Below are 22768 nucleotides of genomic sequence, written 5' to 3' on the forward strand. Positions count from 1 at the left end.
TTTCATTGTTTGGGAGGATGGAGGAATACCATTTGGGGTGAAAGTGGGAAGCTTGTGAAGATGATATACGTCATTTCAGGGCATGAGGAGAAGTCGAAACCCTGGTGTAGGACAAGATTTATTTGTCCTGGTCCTCATATTCCAGTTCTGCCTGAGGCATTTCCTACACCCATCCTAGGCAGCAGGGCCAACTGTGAAAGCAGCCATATTGTAGTATTATTTTACTGTAGCTTCCTACCCAAGTATGTTAAAATAACTATTTACCTACATGAATGGCCGCCACAAAGCTGAGCGAAGATAAATAGGTCACGCGGTTACAGATAATGCTGTACAATATAATGCGGTTGTTTTAAATGGCTACTTCAAATGGTCAACACCAGCTTTCCCACATAGCACTGGTGGGAACACTCCTAATAATGCATCCTTTCTTCCCATAACCCTACTGGCCTCAAATCTATTGCCCATTCTCCAATTACCTTTGCCCCCATTGCAACAAATGTATTTATTGAATCACTTGAAGCTAATGTGGAGTCCGATAACGATTCTGGTGAAGTGAGGAGGAAAGACAGATAATCTTGGACAAAGGCAACTTCAGACTGATGCAGAAGTGGTTTTAGCCAACAAAAATAGGTTAGGTTATGAACCTGGAATGACCACTCTCTTGGTAAGAAAATGCTAACTCAGATGAAACAGAAAGATTGCAAATATTAAAATTTGTAATCAGAGACTGGAGAAGGGAGGATCTGACAGTGATCAGAATAAATATAGAAGCTTGTCTCCAGATCAGTGCTTTGAAATGTTTTGGAATGATGAAATAATTAAATTTCTCATCACTGAATCAACAAAATAAGCTTTGTTTGTTGAAAATATAAAAGGTTTTCTATGAATTCTAATTCTCTACCTAGCAGATGTTATTGAACTTGGGGCTGGACATGAGAAATGAAATGGTGTACAGCTTGAAGACGAGAGTCAGATTGGACAATCATAATTCACGTGAAACACACACATCGATGTAAGTTACAAAACGCGAAAATTTTGCCTACTAACAGATATGATTAAAAAATAAATAAATAAATAAATAATTAAAAAATCTCTCCCCCCCCCTCCCTCCACTTCTCAACCTGAGGAAGATTTGGATTATGATGATAGCATGATAAAGTATTTTTTCAGGCACGTATTGAAACAATTTCTAGAAGTGAAATCCATTAGATTTGGGAACAACGCATGCCACCTAGACACAAACACGGATTATCTAATAGATTTTCAAATATACCAAATACATGAGCCATAAAAGGAAAAAAATGCATTAGAAAACATTTGGATAATGTGCTGCACCTATAGTTCAAACGACTAATTCACTTCCTGAAAAATAGTAAAAATCTGCCTACAGGTTCTCTTTTGTCATTCTGTTTGCATAACAAACATTGCTGGTTGGCCTAAAGTAACCAGGTTATTACCCAACTGGGACTGTTCGCAAGAATCACCTGTCTAAGGAATGACAACGTATATCCTCTACGACAATGTTCAAAAGGGATATGAGAAGATATTTTGACCACAAGAGCAACAGAAAAGTGGAATGATCATTACCAGTTGGATAGATAATTCTGCAGTAAGAACTGCTTTGACCAGGCATGGCATGAATCCATCAGATAAAATAACTGAATTGTCATACTCTAACTGCATGTTATTGGAGAGTACAACAAAAATATGGGGGGGAATCGACTGACTGGATGAATGTGTAGTTACATAGTGTGAGATATTAGAGGAAAGAAATGGTGGAGGCGAATTTTTGCGTGGATACTGGATGGCTGTGTACATTATAGGTGGATTCTCTACAGAAAGATGGGTGTGAATAAATCACAGTTGCAGTTTCAGTGCATATTTTGAAATGTTACTGGATTTTCCATGCAACAATCTCTACAGGTTCTGTATGCCTGTCAGATATAATGGAGGAAACAAAATATCTCTGGTAGCTATGGCACCACAGAAGAAAAGGAAGACACTGTGCTGTAGAATACTGCAACTTCAAGTTCAATGTGCTGCAAATGTGATGTTGGTTTGTGCACAGAATGTTTTGTACATATCTTAGAAACTGAGCACTGTGGCCTAAACATAATGATATACACTAAATTATTTTATTTGCTGCCATGTGTTGCATTTAAAATGTGTATTATACCTAATGTGACATGTTACATTTTTTTTTTTACATATTATGTTTTTTGTTTTTCTCATTTTAGTATGTTTCTTCGATGACAACAAAAATATAGCTACTGAATTCATAAACTTCAGAAATGAAAATCATTTCAGAGAGAATGAGTTAAAATTATATGATTATGATCTGTGCAGCCCCCCTCACTCCCCTCCTCCCCCATCACGTATCCTATATATGTAGGGACATTTTTCTTTCCTGAACAGCATAGGGATCACATTACAATGCCTGGCTCAATCTTCAATAAAATAAATACAACAGAACACAGTTGTTTTTAATATATCTATATTATTTTTGTTGAAGACAAACAAATAAATAGCTTTTCTGTTAGGATGTTTCTTTTACTCTTCTTTAAATGGTAATATAATTTGTTTATTTCAGCCATCCACTTTGACTTGGGCCAGTAACTACATGTTACCACAAATACAAAAAAAAAAAACACTATCTATGTTAAAAGATATAAATGACTTCTTACAGTTAGGGATGTTGATTCCGGCTGGGACTCCACTCCCCGAAAATGTTAGAACGTCAAGAGAAGTGAAATCTGGTCTCAAAAAAGTATCCTTTTCAAATGCAGCAGGCCATGGCAACTCTGTCAGAAGACCTTCAGCTCTTTGCACTAATTCAGAAAATTTTGAGGACATTTCTTTATTCACCATGGCAACAAAACCTTCAAATTCTCCTCGCATCCCTGCCGGGTCACGATAAGTTTCTATGAAACCTATGTACCTAGAAAAAGAAAGTTAACACTGATTACAAGATAGTTTCATTGAGTTTGGTTAAGTTCAGTAATATTAAATCAATTAAGCGCATAAAATAAGTACCTTCTACATAGCATTTGTTTAGTTCTTAACGTTTTGTAGATGAATGCTGCAGCTCCAAGTCACACAGATTATACACTGAGAAGATTAGTGACTTAGGACATATATTAGCCATTTCTCAGATTTGTAAATATAATCCAACGTCTGTCTTATGTCTGTCATCTGTATGAAGGTACTGTATGTTGCTTGTACTATCACGAAAAAACCACAGATGGCAGCACCTGTTGCTTGTATTGGCAAGAAAGGAAAAATGGACAATATTGTGCGTTACTTTACTTTGAAATGTTCACAATCACTTAGCTGTAATGAACGACACCTTACTAGGTAAAAAGCAGTGCAAATGACTTCGATTGTGGTCTGCCATATGCTTTGTACGAGGGCCGTTCAGAAAGTAACCTCCGGTTGATTTAAAAAAAAATACACCAAGTTAAATAAAAATATTTTAATATATACATCTTACAACTACATCTTTGCACTATTTTTCTACATAGTCTCCATAGCGATTGAGGCACTTATCGTATCTCTTCACAAGCTTTGAAATTCCTTCTGCATAAAAATCACCCGCTTGTGCCTGGAGCCAGCCTGTGACCGCATCTTTGAGCTCTTCGTCGTCATCAAACCGCTGTGACCCGAGCCATAGACAACTCCGACATTGAGAAACGTCGATTTTCACGAACTTTTGCATCAACTGTCTGAACGAGTTCGTCAGTCACCAATGATGGTCTACCACTCCTCTCTTCATCATGAACGTTTTCTCGTCCACTTTTAAATAAACGTACCCATTCACGGACAACTCCTTCACGGACAACTCCTTCACTCATAACTCTTGGTCCGTACACGGCACAAAGCTCACGATGAATAGCTGCTGCAGAATATCCTTTGGCTGTAAAAAACCTTATGACAGCACGCACTTCACATTTGGCGGGGTTTTCTATTGCAGCACACATTTCAAACTGCCACAAAAACTAAACTAGCGCAGGTACGACGTTCACTCGACCACGGCTTGATGCCGACTTACCTGTTGAGTGCGTGAACGCACAGATGGCGTCGCTACTCCCCCCACAACCCGCACTGTGACCAATCGGAGGTTACTTTCTGAACCGCCCTCGTATATACAGAGTGTACGTGAAGTCTGGGAACACTTTCAATTATTTATTGCACAAGAACTAAACATTGTACAGATGTCACACATATTGCAGTTTGAAGAGAAACTCTTAAAGTTTTTTTACAAACATTCGATATGCGAACCATGAGTGACATCAATACGGTAATCAAATTCTTGCCATAACCGTCCCAGCATGGCATCATTGACTGTGGCAGTCACTTCCCGTATTCTCTCCCGGAGCTCTGCTACATCACGTGGTAGACGCGGTACATACACCAGATCTTTAATGTGTCCCCACAGAAAAGTCACACGGAGTGAGATCTGGTGATCAGGGAGGCCGTTTCATGAAACAGCTGTCCCCTTCTGTAGCAAGGCCGATCCATCGATGCGGTAACTCTGTGTTCAGGTACCCACAAACCTCACAATGAAAATTGCTGAAAGATGAACAGAGTGTCCAACCACATTTGAGGCAACAGCCATTGCTGCAACACATACAAGTAGGAATATCCAGTGACAGTGCTCTCGGCGAAGAAGAATGGCCCGAACAGTTTTCGACATGACAATACACAAAAAATATTTACCTTTGGGGAACCATGCTCAAATTCAATGCATTTGTGTGGACGCTTTGTAGCCCAGATTCGACAATTATGCCTTTTCACTTTCCCATTAAGGTTAAAAGTGGCTTCGTCACTAAAAATTATGTGATCAATGCCATCCCTATCCTCATTCAATTGTTGCAACTGTGAACAAAACACAAAATCCTTTTCTTGTCGTCATTGAGTTTCTGCACCAACTCCAATTTCAATGGTTTCATAGACAGCTTCTGTCGCAGGACTTCCCACACTGTCATTGGTGCCATTTCGAGTTCAAGGGATGCACAATGCACAGATTTCTTTGGACTCCTTATGAATGTCTCTCGTACGTGCTCCACATTCACTTCACTAACACTGGGATGTCCGCTTCTCTTTGCCGGGCACAAGCAACCCGTCTTAATGAATTTGTTGTGCCAGTGGTAAATGGCCTTACTTGTTGGTGGCTTCTTACTGTACATGGTTCTAAACATCAGTTGAACAGCTGTAGCACACCGAACTCCAACACACAGAAAGCTTGCTGCACACCTGAACTCACCATGTTTGCGACTAGCGCTGACTATCGGCAAATTATCAAACTACGCTGTGGTGGTATACATGAAAAGAAACTATGTATGATATCTGTACAACGTTTGGTTCTTGTGCAATAAATAATTTAAAGTGTTCCTGGACTTTATGTACGCCCTGTATTATGTACACCCTGTATTTACAATATGGCCGTAAGTAATGAGAAGATGAGGTTTTTGTAGAAGAACTAGTTCAGTGCTTTATGAAAAAATTTCTAATTTTGAAGGGAGTGATGAAAACCTATTTGTTTCACACTTTTTCTTCTGTGAGTGCAAATATTGTCTACAGAACAGCAGAAAGCTGATGACGAAACACAATATATCCGTCACGACAAAATTAGGAACGACAAGTGATGAGAACTGACCATACAGTAGAGCATCAATTATCCAAAATAGTTGGGGGGCAGGGGCGTTCAAAAAAACCAGTTTATTCGAACAATTAAACTGTATGCTTTTAAATTTATCAGTTTACCAATAAACGCTAAATATAGTTATAATAATGTGATTGTTTTATTGTTACAAAGATACCTACAGTAAGAAAGTATGTATTACAGCCTAGTAGATGTTGAATTGCAGACAGGCACAACAAATAGCCTGCTAAAGTAGTAAGCTTTTGGACAAAAGGCCGCCTCCTGAATTAGATGCCATACACGAACACAATCATGCAAATACAACACACACACACGCACGCACGCACGCACGCACGCAGGACTACAGTCTCTGGCTGCCAAGGCCACACTGCAAGCAACAGGGCACGGTGGGAGAAGCAATCTTTGTGGAGGGGCGAAGGAGGAGGCTGGGCGTGGAGGGGGAGGAATTGCAGGGCAGGAGTGTGGGACAGTAATGTGCTGCTTGTGGAAGCATACAGGAATGTGGTAGGGAGAGGGTAGTGCAACAAAGTGCAGGAGGGAGGTTAGACAGAGGGCAGGGGTGAGAGGGAGGGGAGGGGAGGGGGAAAGGAGAAAAGTAATGTGACTGCGGGTGCAATGGTGGAATAGAAGACTGTGTAGCACTGGAGTAGGAACAGGGAAGGGGTGAAGGACAGTGACTAACGAAGGCTGAGGCGAGGAGGGTTATGGAAACATAGGATATATTACAGGGAGCATTCTCACCAGCACAATTCAAAAAAAGCTGGTATTTGTAGGAAGGATCCAGATGACACATGCTGTGAAGCAGTCACTAAAGCAAAGAAAGTTGTGCTGGGCAGTGTGCTCAGCAACTGGGTGTTCCAGCTGTTTCTTGGCCACAGTTTGTCAGTGGCTATTCATGCAGACAGACAGCACGTTGTTTGTAATGACAATGTAGAATGGAGCACAGTGATTGCTGCTTAGTCTGTGGATCACGTGACTGGTTTCACAGGTAGCCTTGCCTTTGGTGGGATAGATGATGCTTGTGACCTGTCTGGAGTAGTAGTTGGTGGGAGGATGTATGGGACAGATATTGCATCTAGGTCTAATACATGGATATGCTGGAAGGCAAGGGGTTGGGAGCAGGGGTTAAGTAAGAACAGACGAGGATACTGTATAGGTTCAGTAGGCGGCAGAATACCACTATGGGAGGTGTGGGAATTTTCCACTGTATAAACAAAAAATATGTAATACCTATGCATTTCTCATGTATAAAAAATTTTATTCCTTTACAATGCCCCATGCTACTCTGATCACATATGACACATCTTTCAAATTAATATTTTTAAGATTTCTTAACAGAATTTCTTTACCCTTCTCCTCTTTCTAACAATAATTTACATAACAATTCTTAATTGTGATCTTTTTGGCGTAAACCACTTGCAGATTCGTGTTCTTGACAAGCTTCATAGTTTTATAACTTGTTGATCCAACATTAGAATAAAGAGATAACTTGATTGCAGATTCACCTTTCTCTAACTTTTTATTAATCTCAACAATATTATACACACATAGTCTCTGGTTGCCGAGGCCAGACTGCAAGTAACAGCACATGATGGGAGAAGCAACCAGGTGGTGGTGGTAAGGAGGAGGCTGGCGCAGGGAAGGGGAGCGATAACAGGGTACAGGGAGGACAACGGTAAAGTGCTGCTTGTGGGAGTGTACAGGATGAGGCGGAGAGAGGATGGAGCAGCTAGATGTAGTCGGGAGATTAGATGGAGGACGAGGGCGGGGGGTGGGAGCGGCGGAAACGGAGAAAGTAAGAAGACTGGGTGCATCGGTGGGATAGATGGTTGTGTAGTGCTAGAATGGGAACAAAGAAGGGGGTGATGGGTAAGGACAACGACTAACGAAGGTTGAGGCCAGGAGGGTTACGGGAACGTAGAATGTACTGCAAGGAGAGTTCCCACCTGCACAGCTCAGAAAAGCTGATACTGGCAGAATGATCCACAGGGCACAGGCCATGAAGCACTCACTGAAATGAAAACATCCTGTTGGGCGGCATGCTCAGCAATGGGATGGTCCAGCTGTTTCTTGGCCGCAGTTTGTTAGTGGCTATTTATGTGGACAGACAGCATGTTGTTTGCCATGACCATGTAGAATGCAGCACAGTGGTTGCAGCTTAGCTTTTAGATCACATGACTGGCTTCATAGGTAGCCCTGCCTTTGACTGAATAGGTCATGCTTGTGAATGGATAGGAGCAGGTGGTGGTGTTTGTGGGAGGATGTATGAGACAGGTCTTGCATCTACGTCTATTACAGAGATATGAGCTGTGAGGCAAGGTGTTGGGAGCAGGGTTGTATTGGGATGGAAGAGGATATTGCGCAGGTTTGGTGGGTGGCAGAATACCACTATGGGAGGGAAGGATAGTGAGTAGGACATTCCTCATTTCAATGCACAATGAGAGGAAGTTGAAACCCTGGCTGAGAATATGATTCAACTGTTCCAGTCCTGTGTGGTACTGATTCACGAGGGGAATGCTCCTTTGTGGCCAGATGGTTTGTTTCAATGAGAGCCAGCTGAATGATGCCCTTGCTGCCCAGTGTTACTCATCTACATGAAGCAGATGAAAATCATGCAAATTACAATATGCAGAAGAGGAACTGTTGACTATGAAAAGTAAGAGTCTGGTAAGGCTGAAAACTCTGATGTTAATTTGAACAGTTAGTATCCAAACTTTGACAATTAGCTTCTTTATAGTCTGTTTTATTACAGTTACTAGACATCAAGGACCAACACGAAGTTCCAGCGATACATTTCTTCTACAGTACCCCATTGAACAAGTTTGTGTGATTAATGCGTTGTGGGCAAAGCAATTACATGCTTACTGAAATGAACAGCTGTAATGCTTAATTTGCATTACAGGCTCTGACAAGTGCTTTTTTAAATGGGTTGTCTGAGTGAGACCATATCAGCTTGTGGAATACCCTATCTGTCAGTGCCCAAAGCTTCTTTTCAATGAAAACTCCATTGTTATGTTGAATGTTTTCTTTAGGAACTTAAAGCTGCCATAAGTTATACTCTCTCATTTTCCAAAAGCTGAACACTGAATCATAGTTCTCTCTCTATGGTATCTGGAACTGTAGCAGAGGGAACGTTCTTCAAGTCTTAGACTAGGTGTCAAGTGGTTGATACATACACAATATTTCGACTGACAACAGTTCAGCCATCTTCAAGTAAGTGTTCTGCACTCGAGATTGCTGGTTCACACTGTTAACTTTATTCCAAAAACTGGTGAGAAGGCTCATGCACAAAGGCAGCCGCTACGCGAGTGACTTCTATTGAGTTTCACACCCTGTTCAAATATTGCTCCATCTATGGTGCACAGGTGCATATCTAATAATGATACCACATGCACACTGGTCATTAGTCATCAAAATGTTTCCATTCTGAAGATGTTAGAGAAATCAGCAGGTCTCACATTTTATCCAGTTGAAAGCCACCATCACAATATCTTCTGTCAAACATATTTCCACCAATTCCTTAATAATTGAATCCCTGAGGGATCTTGTCAAGGACAAGGTTTCTGTGACAGAATATCCATGTCATGTCCTTTGGGAACACAATGCTCGGCTCAGGCAAACTTACTGGGCTGTGAAACGGGGGTGTGGTGATAATGTTCAACACACCTTTCACACAATATGCATGCTGTCTGATCAATGTAGGTTTTACTGATGAATTCTTCTTGGGTTATCAGCCGAGTGGTGGTGTCGTCTTGTCGCAACATTTCAACGAGTTTCGTACCCATATGAAACAAAACGTGTGGCATTTCTGCTGTTTGCTGGACCGCCAACAGCCAAGATCGCTAGAATATTAAAGAAGCATGAAAAACTACCATCTTTTGTGCACTGAAAAAAATGTCAAAGGTATACTTGGCTCAACCAAAGAACAGCAGGGGTTGCAGACACCGGGCATTTACAGTATTGAGTGCAATTGTGGGATGGAATATATTGGGCAGACAACGATGTATCTCCCAGCGCTGTACTGAACACATCAGGAACGTATGACTAGGACAGACAAACAAGTCTGAAGTAGCAGAACATAGCATTATCGAGGGGGACACCTTCGAATTCGAAAAAACGAAGAAGCTGTGCAGAGGCAATGATTTCTGGAACTTGATCTTCAAAGAGGCAGTGGAGATACGCCTGCACAGCAATTTAGTAAACAGGGATAGCAGTTTTCAACTCAGTGCAGTGTGGAATCCCACAATTGACAAAATACGTCAGGAACTCTCCGGTCTGAAGGCAGCGGCTTCCGCAGACAGATTGGATAGCCACCGGGTCATGACGCCGCGCCACAGCCCCTCCACCACTACCGATGCAGTACCCCCTACCCCCTTCTGGAGGAACGTGATTGGATGGCCTACACTAGTGGACAACGGCCAAGCAGCTATATAGATATGCAGAACACAGCATGCCGACACTTCATTGAAACGTTGTGACAAGACGACACTACTACTCTGTTGATAACCCGAGAAGAATCCATCAGCGGAATACGCCGAGAAATATTGCCATTGCAAATGTAGGTTTTGCCACATTGTCAAGGTATTCTTTAGATTCCAACCCTCCACAATCCCAGATCACCCTTTGCTGAACCAAGAAAAGCATAAGCCTTTGTAGACGGGTGGAAGATTACTTTGACACAATGTTTCTTTAAGACTCTACCTAATTTTGCGGAAATATTGTTGGCATATGGGAGCCGCCTGGCAGAATTTTGCACAGAGCATAACTTAATCACAGCTAACACTTGGTTTAAGAATCATGAAAGGAGGTTGTACACATGGAAGAGGCCTGGAGACACTGGAAGGTTTCAGACAGATTATGTAACGGTAACACAGAGATTTATAAACCAGGTTTTAAATTGCAAGAAATTTCCAGCGGCAGATGTGGACTCTGACCATATTTATTGGTTATCAACTGTAGATTGAAACTGGAGAAACTGCAAAAAGGTAGGAATTTAACGAGATGGGACATGGATAAACTGAAAGAACCAGAGGTTGCAGCGAGCTTCAGATAGAGCATTAGTGAACGACTGGCAAGAACTAGGGAAAGAAATACAGTAGAAGAAGAATGGGTAGCTTTGAGAGATGAAATAGTGAAGGCAGCAGAAAATCAAGTAGGTAAAAAGACAAGGGCTAGTAGAAATCCTTGGGTAACAGAAGAGATATTTAATTTAATTGATGGAAGGAGAAAATATAAAAATGCAGTAAATGAAGCATGCTGAAAGAAATTCAAATGTCTAAAAAATGAGATCAACAGGAAGTGCAAAATGCCTAAGCAGAGATGGCTAGAGAACAAATTTAAGGATGTAGAGGCATATATCACAAGGGGTAAGATAGCTACTGCCTGCAGAAAAATTAGAGAGACAATTGGAGGAAAAACAATCACTTGTATGAATATCAAGAGATCAGATGGAAAACCAGTTCCAAGCAAAGAAGGGAAAGCAGAAAGGTGGAAGGAGTATATAGAGGGTCTATACAAGGGCGATGTACTTGAGGGCAATATTATGGAAATGGAAGAGGATGTACATGAATATGAAATGGGAGATATGATACTGCATGAAGAGGTTGACAGAGCACTGAAAGACCTACGTCAAAACAAGGCCCTAGGAGTAAACAATGATAGCCTTGGGAGAGGCAGCCCTGACAAAACTTTACCATCTGGTAAGCAAGTTGTACGAGACAGGCGAAATACCCTCAGACTTCAAAAAGAATATAATAATTCCAATCCCAAAGAAAGCAGCTGTTGACAGGTGTGAAAATTACCTATTAGTTTAATAGGTCACGGCTGCAAAATACTAACACAAATTCTTTACAGACAAATGGAAAAACAGGAAGATGCCAACCTTGAGGAAGATCAGTTTGGATTCCGTAGAAATGGTGGAACACCTGAGGCCCTACAACTTATCTTAGAAGATAGATTAAGGAAAGGCAAACCTATGTTTCTAGCATTTGTAGACTTAGAGAAAGCTTATGGCAATGTTGACTGGAATACTATCTTTCAAATTCTGAAGGTGGCAGGGGTCAAGAACAGGGAGCGAAGTCCTACTTACAATTTGTACAGAAACCAGATGGCAGTCGAGGGGCAGAGTCAAGGGACATGAAAGGGAAGCAGTGGTTGGGAAGGGAGTGAGACAGGGTTGTAGCCTATCCCCGATGTTATTCGATCTGTAAATTCAGCAAGCAGTAAAGGAAACAAAACAAAAAAATTGGAGTAGGAATCAAAATCTATGGAGAAGAAATAAAAACCTTGATGTTTACGGATGACATTGTATTTCTGCCAGAGACAGCAAAGGACCTGGAAGAGCAGTTGAACGGAATGGACATTGTCTTGCAAGGAAGATATAAGATGAAAATCAACAAAAGCAAAACAAGGATAATGGAATGTAGTTGAATTAAATTAGGTGATGCTGAGGGAATCAGATTAGGAAATGAGTTTTGCTATTTGGGAAGCAAAATAATTCATTATGGTCAAAGTAGAGAGGATATAAAATGTAGACTGGTAATGGCAAGAAAAGCATTTCTGAAAAAGAGAAATTTGTTAACATTGGGTATAGATTTAGGTGTCAGGAAGTCTTTTCTGAAAGTATTTGTATGGAGTGTAGCAATGTATGGAAGTGAAACATGGACGATAAATAATTTAGACAAGAAAAGAATAGAAGCTTTCAAAATGTGGTGATACAGAAGAAAACTGAAGATTAGATGGGTAGATCAAGTAACTAATGAGGTGGTACTGAGTAGAATTGGGGAGAAGATGAATTTGTGGCAAAACTTGACTAGAAGAAGGGATCAGTTGGTAGGACATGTTCTGAGGCATCAAGAGATCACTAGTTTAACACTGGAGGGCAGCGTGGACAGTAAAAAATTTTGAAGAGAGACCAAGAGATGAATATACTAAGCAGATTCAGAATAATGTAGGCTGCAGTAGTTACTTGGAAATGATGAAGCTTACACAGGATAGAGTAGCATGGAAAGCTGCACCAAACCAGTCTCTGGATTGAACACCACACAACATGGAAGGAAAGCCATGGACTTTAACGGCTCCTCCTCCTCTTGATCTTGTGGGTGGTCACATTTCTTCCTCCTTAAAGCTGTGCTGATCTGATGTGGAGAATATCTACTGTCATTGAATACTGAGGGTATATGTTCTTGCTTTCGAATTTTTGGCATAAAATTAGTGAGGTGAACTAGCAATCTCCAGGGCAAAACACTTGACTGAAGATGGCTAAATGACTGCGAGCTAAAATATTGTGTCAGGATCCCAAAAATTACGGAATACCCTCAATGCTGGGAAAATGTCAAAAATCTCATTTCATTCTTGTTTGTGTGCCTATGGGCTACTTGATGGCTACAGTCTAAAGGATTAGCAAAATTTTCAGTCTTGTTTATGTGCTTATTGATCACTGAATGAGATGTGAACTTACGAGGAGACCTCACCCACACGTCATCACCAATCTTATCCAAATTGGTGGTATATGCAGGGCTCAGACAGAAATGAAAGTGATGGAAGTGGGAGCTCCGGATAACCGTCTGCCCAGAAAAAGTATTATTTCTGGCGCAAGTCGGACGAGGCACGAGTTGTTTATCTTAGAGTACTTTCCAGACAGCAGTGGCACACAGGAAAGAATATAGTGTAGAAATACAAAGTCGTGGGTTAGAGTTTATGTAAAAACTTGTTAATATTTTCAGTTTTCACATTACTTTCACTGCAAATAAAATGTAATAACATTCAGTATATCGTATTTATTAACATTTTAATCATGGATTTGAACTGATTCTTCTCCTGCTTCTTCTCCTCTTCATCTTGTGGATGGTCATGTTTCTTCCTCCTCAAAGCTGCACTGATCTGATGTGGAGAATATCTACTATCTTTGAACACAGATTGTATCTGTTCCAGCTCCTTTCAAGATTTTGGTATAAAATTGACAATTTATGTTGGAGAGAGTACTTCACAGTTACAGTCTGGATAAACCAGTTACATTGGCCACTGATGCATTGTACATATGGATCATGATAACCCCTTCAGCATCAATTAAGACCTGCAGATGGTGCACTGAAGCACCGAAACTGTTCGCTACACAATAAATGACATAACAAGGATGGCTGTAGGCGTTTCATTTTCTTACAATAGTGAATGGCCGTAGTCCCCTATATCTCCAGTCCCAAGGATGGACATACATAAAATTTTCATGAAAGGCATGAACAGGAAAGGTCAATGAACATCTGTGATTTCAAATAAATTTCCAAGAAAGGATGGTACTTAAGGTGTCCATGGGCACTCTGAAAATAAGTTTCCAAAAGGGGATGGTAATTAAGGCACTTCATATTCTGTTAGTTTGATTTTACCCACCAAGCAGCCTTTGGCATTTCCACAAGAACTGAACTATTGGTTCTCAAACTATTGGTTCCTAGACCCATCAGTCATTATGGACAATGCTATCTGTGACTACAGGGCTCATTCATTTTTTAGATCTTGACCACGCAAAATTTATCAAGAATGTTGTGAGAACACAGTGAGAATATTGTGGAAACACTGAATTGAACGAAATGTCTGACAGTAAAAGTGAAACATTTAAGTGCTTGGAACATTGCCAGAACAACAGCAGCCATAAGATGATAGGATTCACAGCAGAGCATTGATGCAAAGCTTTAAAAGGATGCAGGAGAGCATTGATGCAAAGCTTTAAAAGGATGCAGGAGAGCATTGATGCAAAGCTTGAAAAGGATGCAGGATTAAAGTACACATCTTTTGGATGAAAATGATCTGATCACATCAAGAAGTTCCGCAGTAATTACTGAAGAACACTCCCAAATTGGAAGTTAAACACTTAAGAAAGTAGTGGAAGCTTTATCAGAGTATATGTTTGTGTGAAACAATGAGTTGATTTGGTCCAAAGAAGTTGATGAGTGAGGGGAATATGAAGAAGTGGAGGGTGACCCTTAATCAAGCAATGACTACAAACCAGTTGAAAAATAATTATGAAGAATGATCTAGATTTCATTCCATTCAATTACAAGGGAATGGTGGTTGATCCAGTGAAAACATGTCTACAGTGGAATTTGAAGAATCTACAAATGAAAGAAGCGTCTCTCACAAAGCATATGTGAAATCTGAAAATTTGGGAAAACATTAAAAATGGTGGAACCTGGAAGGATAAATATAACACAGTTGACAGTTGGACTATGATCATTTTATAGAACAGACTTCTAACCAAGAAGTTATCAGAAGAACCTAACAATGGGCACTTGCTACAGTGAGTCAGTTTCCAAATTTGGAATTTAAAGCCTCAGAGATGTAAGTCACAAAGTTCAGACAAAAGCATAAGATTCCTCAGAGGAAAATTATGAAATATGCGTTCAAAACATGGGCTATCACAATCGAGGAAATTCTTGTAACAGCAGAGAAATTTAGAATCCAGAGTTGGGCTCTCACCCCAATTACTATAAGGGTTTTGTTATCATTACCAATCAAACAGTTCAGTAGAGAAATCTTGTAAAGCAATGTCAATCAAATGCTCTTTTTAGTGTCAGGTATAATAAAATAGTTACATTTGTATGTTCTCCTTCCCGGCTGTCTGTACCAACTGACTTACGACCGAACCTTGTACCACTAAAAAGCAAACAAAGTTCTTGTGAAATAACAGGATATGAACAAGATAACCTAGTTGTAAATAGCGTAATGTGATATAACTACGAGGAAAACTATTAACAAAAGTCTATGTATGCTTACAAGAGAACTGGTTCTTTTGGAGCAAGGATTCAAAGAATAGTGGGTGGCAAACTACAGGAATGACACTATCACTTCACCAAAATCAGGGAAACTTACAACAATCTAAAAAAAAAAAAAAAGCTTTTGACTGATAGGATGAAGCTCTACATGCAAGAAGACAAATTTCTTCTATTTATCAACTTGTGAGCAATATAAAATCCACAATTATGTGATGAGATTTTTCAAAATAAAGAAGGACTGCCCTTGTGCAGTATTAAAACAGGGTGTATACGTGGACAAGGAAGAAAAATTCCTGGTTTTTTCCCGGATTTCCCACTTAAAAATACACTTTCTCCTGGGTGAAAACATGCTTTTTCCATGTTAAGTGACAGTATATTTTCCCTTATCAATACTTTGAATGGTTAAGGCTTTATACACGGGCGTAGAATTTCCCCGACACTTTAGAAAACGAAACTCTGAGAAAAAGACATGTTTTGGAAATATCTTATGTGCAGCAACATGTACGTTGCGTAGTTTCCCATTACAAAAGTATACATTGGAATTCCACCAAACCCCGCATGTTACTTTTCGAATCACTGAAATTGAGATTGTGATGAGTTTCTGTAAGCCAGTCATAGCCTATGTCATGTGATCTCGGCAGCCAATGACAACGGATATTCAGAGCATAGGACACGTGATGTAGTCAGCCAACAGCAACATCACTGTTACGTAGCACAAACACACAAACAGGGAAAGTTAATAGTTTAAATTAATATACATAGTGTTGCTACAAGAAAAGCAAAGCTTTCACATATAATATTGGTCTCTAAGGTTAATAAGCTGCAAGAGACGCTAAGTTTTCGAAAATAATGTTGATCTTTTATGCGCGTGTTACACTTTAAGAATCACATAAATGTGCCAGTAAAATTTTTAATAATGACAAATGTCTGATCTTCTGGGTTCGAAATTATTATAAATGGCTCGTCATCAAAGAGCTGATTTTTAAATGAGAGTCAAACGCTCTGTGATTTAAGAAATTCATGGTACATTCTCGCACATAGTTCAATTTACATAAAAGGATATTTACTTTTAAATTAACACATTTCAAACCACCATTCGCAATATTTTCCCGCGACCTGTTAGAAATAGGTTCGTTTCAGCAGTTGCCAGAGAGCGCAGATAACAGGCATCACTGCGCTCATGCAGCTACCATGACGCAGGAAGACCATATGTATGTAAGAGTAAAACATTGAAAGATCATACATTATGTCATAAAAGAAACAAGACCTCAGAGGATATTCCAAGAGCATCAGAATTTCGTGAACCATAACTAAAATGTCACATTTAAAGTGCACATTTGTATGTCCAGATGCCAAATCAAGTAGACCTCGACCTGATATTAAGCTTTTCAGTGTGGTTTTCGGGATGTAAATTTTCTTGGAGATCCAGTACTGTATTAAATCATGTTTGGTTCTTTATTATGGCCTAACGCCGTACATGGTAGAAGATGAAAACATGAGCTTGAAATGCAGCTAACAGTTGAAACTAGCCAGTACTATGGAATTAAACATTTTGTTTCAAATACATTGACTGCCTCTGCGGAAAAGGTTAATAAAAGTCAAATTTCTTTAGTAAACACACAAAAATAACTTCATTGTTCTGCAAGGCGATTAATGCTCAGCAGTCAGAAAGGTGGAAATAAAATAAAATCTGAAACTAATGACATTTTAGCCTTCCATAATTATGTGAATGCATTTTAATTCACTCGATAGCTCCCGGCCACAGATATCTGTTTTGTTTTCATTTGACGTGAGAGTAAACGAAGGGGAAACAGCAAAATCACTAAATGTAAACACGGGTCACGTGGTGACTACCCACTATAACTCAAGACTGCTCTGCACATCAGCCTCGGATCTACGATATTTGCGAACCGGATCAAAACTAAAAAAGGTTGAATTTTCAAAAATATGTTCATCTTGCAGCGCACATCTTCCTGAAAAGTCTGAAACATAAAACGTATGTGTTCGAGGAAATGTAAGACATGTTATTTGGTCTTAACTGTGCCGAAGTGCAGTGCCACGCCTCTTCATAAATCATTCTTCAACAGCTATAGCTTCTATAGCTATATTTCGCTCTGTGGAATTGAAACGTGCATATTTTGTACTGGATGCCATCAAACTATATTCAGGGCAGTAGAAGTTGAAATGTCCTGTGTTGCCTCCCCTGCTCCCAGTCGGCTGGTTTGACAGCCTGTCCCTCTTAAAAAAAATCTCGCAATTAATAGCGGATGGGATTGTTTGTAATCAGGAGAACAAGAACTCTTCAAAAATTTGCACTCTTTATTGCCTATTAGCTAATAACTTGCTGTTTTGTGCGACATGAAATTAAATACTGAAAAAGCTGTCAACACAAATAATACCCAAGACTGGTGTGGTTTCTCAATCTGATTACGTCTATTTTGTCACTGTCTGCTAAATAAAAGAGGCCTTTCTAATATTGGAGCAATTTTGTAAGACACACCAAATAAACGAGACTATTTTGGCACAAATGGCCATTTTTATAACACGACAGAATATAATTCACAAAATGCCAATATCAAATGCCTCTTAGGCCTACCAAAAGCAAAAAGCTTTATGTTGTGAAACAATTTCCTATTTCATTCATACACACCAGCTTCTCAAGCACAAGATTGAATAGTAGTATTATGAAATGTTTATATTAATTTGGAATCATCTTATTCTTCCATAATTTGTGTGATGTCCCCGTTTCTTCTCCTTCCTCGTTCTAACAATTTTGTCATCACCAATTCTGCAGCTATTCCTATCATCATCAAAATTTGTTCGCCGATTAATTTCACTAACCCTGCCAGAATCACAGGTTTAGTTATCCCGCGATTGTTTTTCGGTTAGGTGTTATTACATGTTCGTACAACACATTTTCCGCGTTACTTCCAAAACAGAACTTCAGCGGCTGCTAGCTGGGAACTGTACAACTGGTCCTTAGTAGTGTAGCGATCTGGCCAAAACTTTTCTGTCAAAATTTTATTTTCTTGGGTACACCGAGAAGATAGTACGTAATCTTGCTCGCCTGTTATTCCTGTCAGTCGTTTATTTCCATTCTGGTTGTCTGAATCTACAGTTTTTGCTAATAATTATAACAAAGCTGATCATTCACAAACCCAATCACCCATATAATCAGAAAGCAATTGGCATTCATCCGTTCGGCTTTACTCCGCTCAGCTCGTATAGCCCCAACCCCTTTAGTCTGCAGAAAGTTTATTTCTGGATGTGACGAGGATTCTCCTGAGAGACACATCACATACACTATGCATGCTTTCAAAAACCAACTTATGATTCATTCAGAAATCAACGTAAAATGTGTTCAAAAACCAACAGGGAAGTGTTTCAAAATAATCGATAGACAAACGTGCGCTGGATGCTAGGCGCTTTGTTACAAGTTTTTTTTCCCTCCAGAATATGACTTTGGTGACTCCTTTTCCCGGTAGCAACTAGCTGCTTGCTGCGACTGCTTGCACAGGCAATAGCCACATTCCTGTTGCCAGAAGCAGGAGAATCTACTGTTCAAACGCGACTCAACTGCGCATGAGCCCGCTCTTAACTGCTAAGATGAATCTAATGTAAACAGTTGTGACTTCACGCTCACCGAGGGCAATTTGTTGTTATGAAGCATTGCATAGTCTTCCTAAAGCTGTTGGCAGACACTTGCATGAGCACTGTGTGTCGTATATAGTACATTTCCTTTGCAATTTAAGTTATTTTTGTTTTTTCCTCTCGTTTATGTTTTATTGTTGAAGTATTATTCTGCAGTAGCGGGATACAATAATATCCTTTTCTAGAGTATCGGTTCTTACTAGCCAAAATTACAAAAATTTAACTGAAAACTACAACAATGAAAAATTCCCAGAATCCTAAAAAATTCCCAGGTTTTCTCCTGGATGAAAAAATTCCCAGGTTTTCTCCTGGATGAAAAAATTCCCAGGTTTTTCCCAGATCTCCCAGCTGTACTGGGTCGTATACACCCTGTACAATTATTTCCCCCAAATGCATGTAGCTTGTGCAACACAGCATGTAATATTTTTATCATCAGGTAAAGAATGTCATCTAAAAGCTACAACACTGCTCTTATCTCACTGGGAGAGAAAAAGAATTGCATTCCAAGAAGATTGCATTGAAATACATTCCACTGTACGCTACCACCAATCCTCGTAAATACTTGGCCAATTTGTGTGTTATGCGTTGTTTGCTGCCAAACTGTTCAACGAAAGAGAACCTTTTTCAATGTTAACCAAATTTGTTTTCTATAGAAACTTTAAAACAACTACAAAATTGTAAAAATATGGCATTTATAATATGGTCAAGATGTCAAGAAAATTATTGCTTCCTCTGCTTTTATGGTGAATATCAGCCCGAAATGTGTAAATCATTAACTGCAAAATAATAAAAGTATCTAATTTTAATATGAAGTTTTCATGTATGCGTATAATTCCTTCCTCAAAATTTATTTGCAAACCCAAATTCTCCTTTGATATCCCTTTACATACCTTTTATGAAAATATTAATAAATACAATTTACTGAACGGGAGTTGCTAGTCTCCTACCGAGCAGCTCCCCAGGTGGCAAATAGGGGGATGCTCATCAGATATGGTGGGTACCGGGGAAATGAAATACCAAGGGCATGGTGGTTCCACATGTCAGTGGCGGTACCCCAAAAGTGTCTGTTCCACTAGTGGTGGCTGATAGAATATACCTCAGAGCTAACAACCTTGAGAGTTAACTTCGTCGTCCACTAGGGCAATCCCATATTCACACTTGTTGGACTTAACATGAAGAAAAATATCAACAGAAATAATACCCCAAGTGGAAACCAAACCACCCCCAGTCATGATGGAGCAAGCAGGTCATCGGATTCTGGGGACCTCACCTTCACCTTCATGTACTCCACTACTACTGACCTCACATAAACAAGAACAGAAAAAGAAAAGAAACATCACTTACCTAGCTACAGTGAACACTGACTCCCTGTTAAAGGTTGGTAAACTCAAACACACCCTTGATGTGTTGGAGAAGAATAACATCAAGATAGTGGCATTACAAGAGACTCAGTTCCCAGATGAGGATACAATGGAACCCCAATGATACCGGATCTATAAAGGAAAACCAGGTGAAAGAGTGATTATGAAAGTTCCACATCTGGGTACTGACTTTGCTGTACATCATAGAATGGTCGACCATGTTTTAGAATATGTATCTTCCAATGGCAGAACCTCCTCGTTATCTTGAGGTCCCGCAATAGAGCATACACAATAGCTAACTTCCATGCACCTACAAATGAAATCAATAGGAAACATGTGGAAGCAGCAGAATACTACTGGAACACTCTTGAAGAGACCCTACACAAGATCCCTAACCACCACACCATTATACTCATGGGTTACTTCAACGCACAAGTTGGCAAGGAAAAGAAGTACCGCAGGATAGTAGGCGGTTACCCAGCACACAAGAGGACCAACAGAAATGATGAGTGCCTCAGACCTTTGTGACAACTACAACCTGGCCATAAAATCAACTGCATTCAAGCAACTACTAAGGCTGGCTATGACCTGGAGGAATCCAAATCACATGCTGGGCGAGTTTCAGATAGACCACGTGGCTATTGACAGGAGATGCCACAAGAAATACAAAATGCCAAGGTATTGAGGGGCGCAAAGCTTGACTCTGACCACTATCTCTCCCTAGTTAAGACCAACCTACAACCTTTGAGAAGAGCTCACAACACCCCAAAGGTTTCGAGAACACCAAGGTCTAACTCCCACTAGCCGAGTGATAAGGATTGCGACTTCCAGACCATCCTTGAGAAGAACACACAGAAACAAGAGTGACCTACTCTTCAAAAGGCTCTCTACTGGATGCCGCTCACGAAACTATACCTGCTTCATCGAACAAAGGCAAGCACCCCTGGTGGACCACAGAATGCGATCAAGCTATAGAGGAAAGACGTAGAGCCTGGATCAAGTGGACTCAGCGCAAAGTTGAGCCCAACCATCAGGCTTTCATGGGGCAAAGAAAAACAACAGCGAGCCTCATCCACAAAACCAAGAAGAACTACCACAGGTCTCAAATACTACAGGCATAAAAAGACGTCAAGAAAAACAATTCAAGAAATCTCTACAAGTGACTCAAGAAACAGACTACTTCATATATGGCCCCAACCCTACATCTCAGAGGGCCAGATGGGAAACACCAAATGAATAACAGGGACTGCACAAAAACATTTGCAGAATACTTCCAGAAACTCCTCAATGCAGAACAACCGAAAGAGAGACTTAATTTTGCCGAGCCCACTGTCAGGAACCAGGACTCTCCACCACCCAACAGGGAAGATCACGAAAGACCTTAAGAACACCAAGGCCCCAGATGAAGATGGTATAGTTGCAGCAATGTGGAAGCACGTAGATGACCAGTCCCTGCAGAGTATCACCCAGATCATTCAGAACATTTGGAAAACAGAGGTTGTGGTGTCACATGGCTTAGGCCTGTCCCACCCCTCATTAAATCGACCAAGACTTATACGAAGAAAGTTTGTTTTTGGGTTTTCAGAAATACTGTGGGAAGAAAGTTTATTTATGTTGCAGATAATGTGGAAGACGTTGCCCAATGATCACCACGAAAGTTTGACGTAGCGGCAAGTGGGCAAGGAATAAAACGAATGCTGCAAACTACCGCGAGCCATGGAAGAGCCTGGGCTGCGAGGGCGTTGAGCTTCCTATGTCATTGTCTGACAACGTCAAAGGAAGAGATATTCTGCTTTCTCTTTGTAAACTGATCGATCGAGTCTTGAAAGGTTCACGTAAAACATATAGACGGGTGACACATTAGGTGGGACCTGAGGCCTGTAATACTTCCACAGTTATTAAAAAGTTGTTAAACGGCAAAACCAATATATTTATATAGTTAAAAAGTAGTAAAGATATAGGAAAGGAAGAGTTGCGGCGTCAGAACGAAAAGTGATACATCGCTCAGCAACGAAGAAGGACGTAAACAGCGGGCGTTATGTGGTGAAAACAAATAAAGTGATAAAATAGTAAGTCTGTAATTAAGCATAAAGCCACGTAACACTGCAAGGTCTTGCCAGAGGGATGCACCTCAGCAGTGATCTATCCACTACACAAGAAAGGAAGTAAGACCGACCTCAACAACCGCAGAAGCATCTCCTTGTTGCTGATAACCTACAAGATCTTCTCTAAAGCCCTACAAAATAAGAGTCACCAAGCAGCTCGACTCCTAACTAGGTGAATGCCAAGCTGGTTTCTGTGAAAGTAGGTCCTGCACAGAACAGATTCAA

At 40.2% G+C, this 22768-nt stretch overlaps 1 protein-coding gene across 5 annotated transcripts in view; it reads right to left on the bottom strand.

The window, feature by feature from the left end:
• Nucleotides 1-22768, bottom strand: part of LOC126193839 (dipeptidyl peptidase 3) — a 141970-nt gene that overhangs the window by 47021 nt on the left and 72181 nt on the right. For all 5 annotated transcript variants that reach the window (XM_049932721.1, XM_049932720.1, XM_049932718.1 and 2 more), the window contains exon 8: nucleotides 2685-2938. In XM_049932721.1, coding sequence (XP_049788678.1) covers nucleotides 2685-2938 — 254 coding nt within the window. The remainder of the gene's footprint in view (nucleotides 1-2684; nucleotides 2939-22768) is intronic.

This window comes from Schistocerca nitens, chromosome 1 (assembly GCF_023898315.1).
Source record: "Schistocerca nitens isolate TAMUIC-IGC-003100 chromosome 1, iqSchNite1.1, whole genome shotgun sequence".
Classification (NCBI taxonomy): Eukaryota; Metazoa; Arthropoda; class Insecta; order Orthoptera; family Acrididae; genus Schistocerca; species Schistocerca nitens.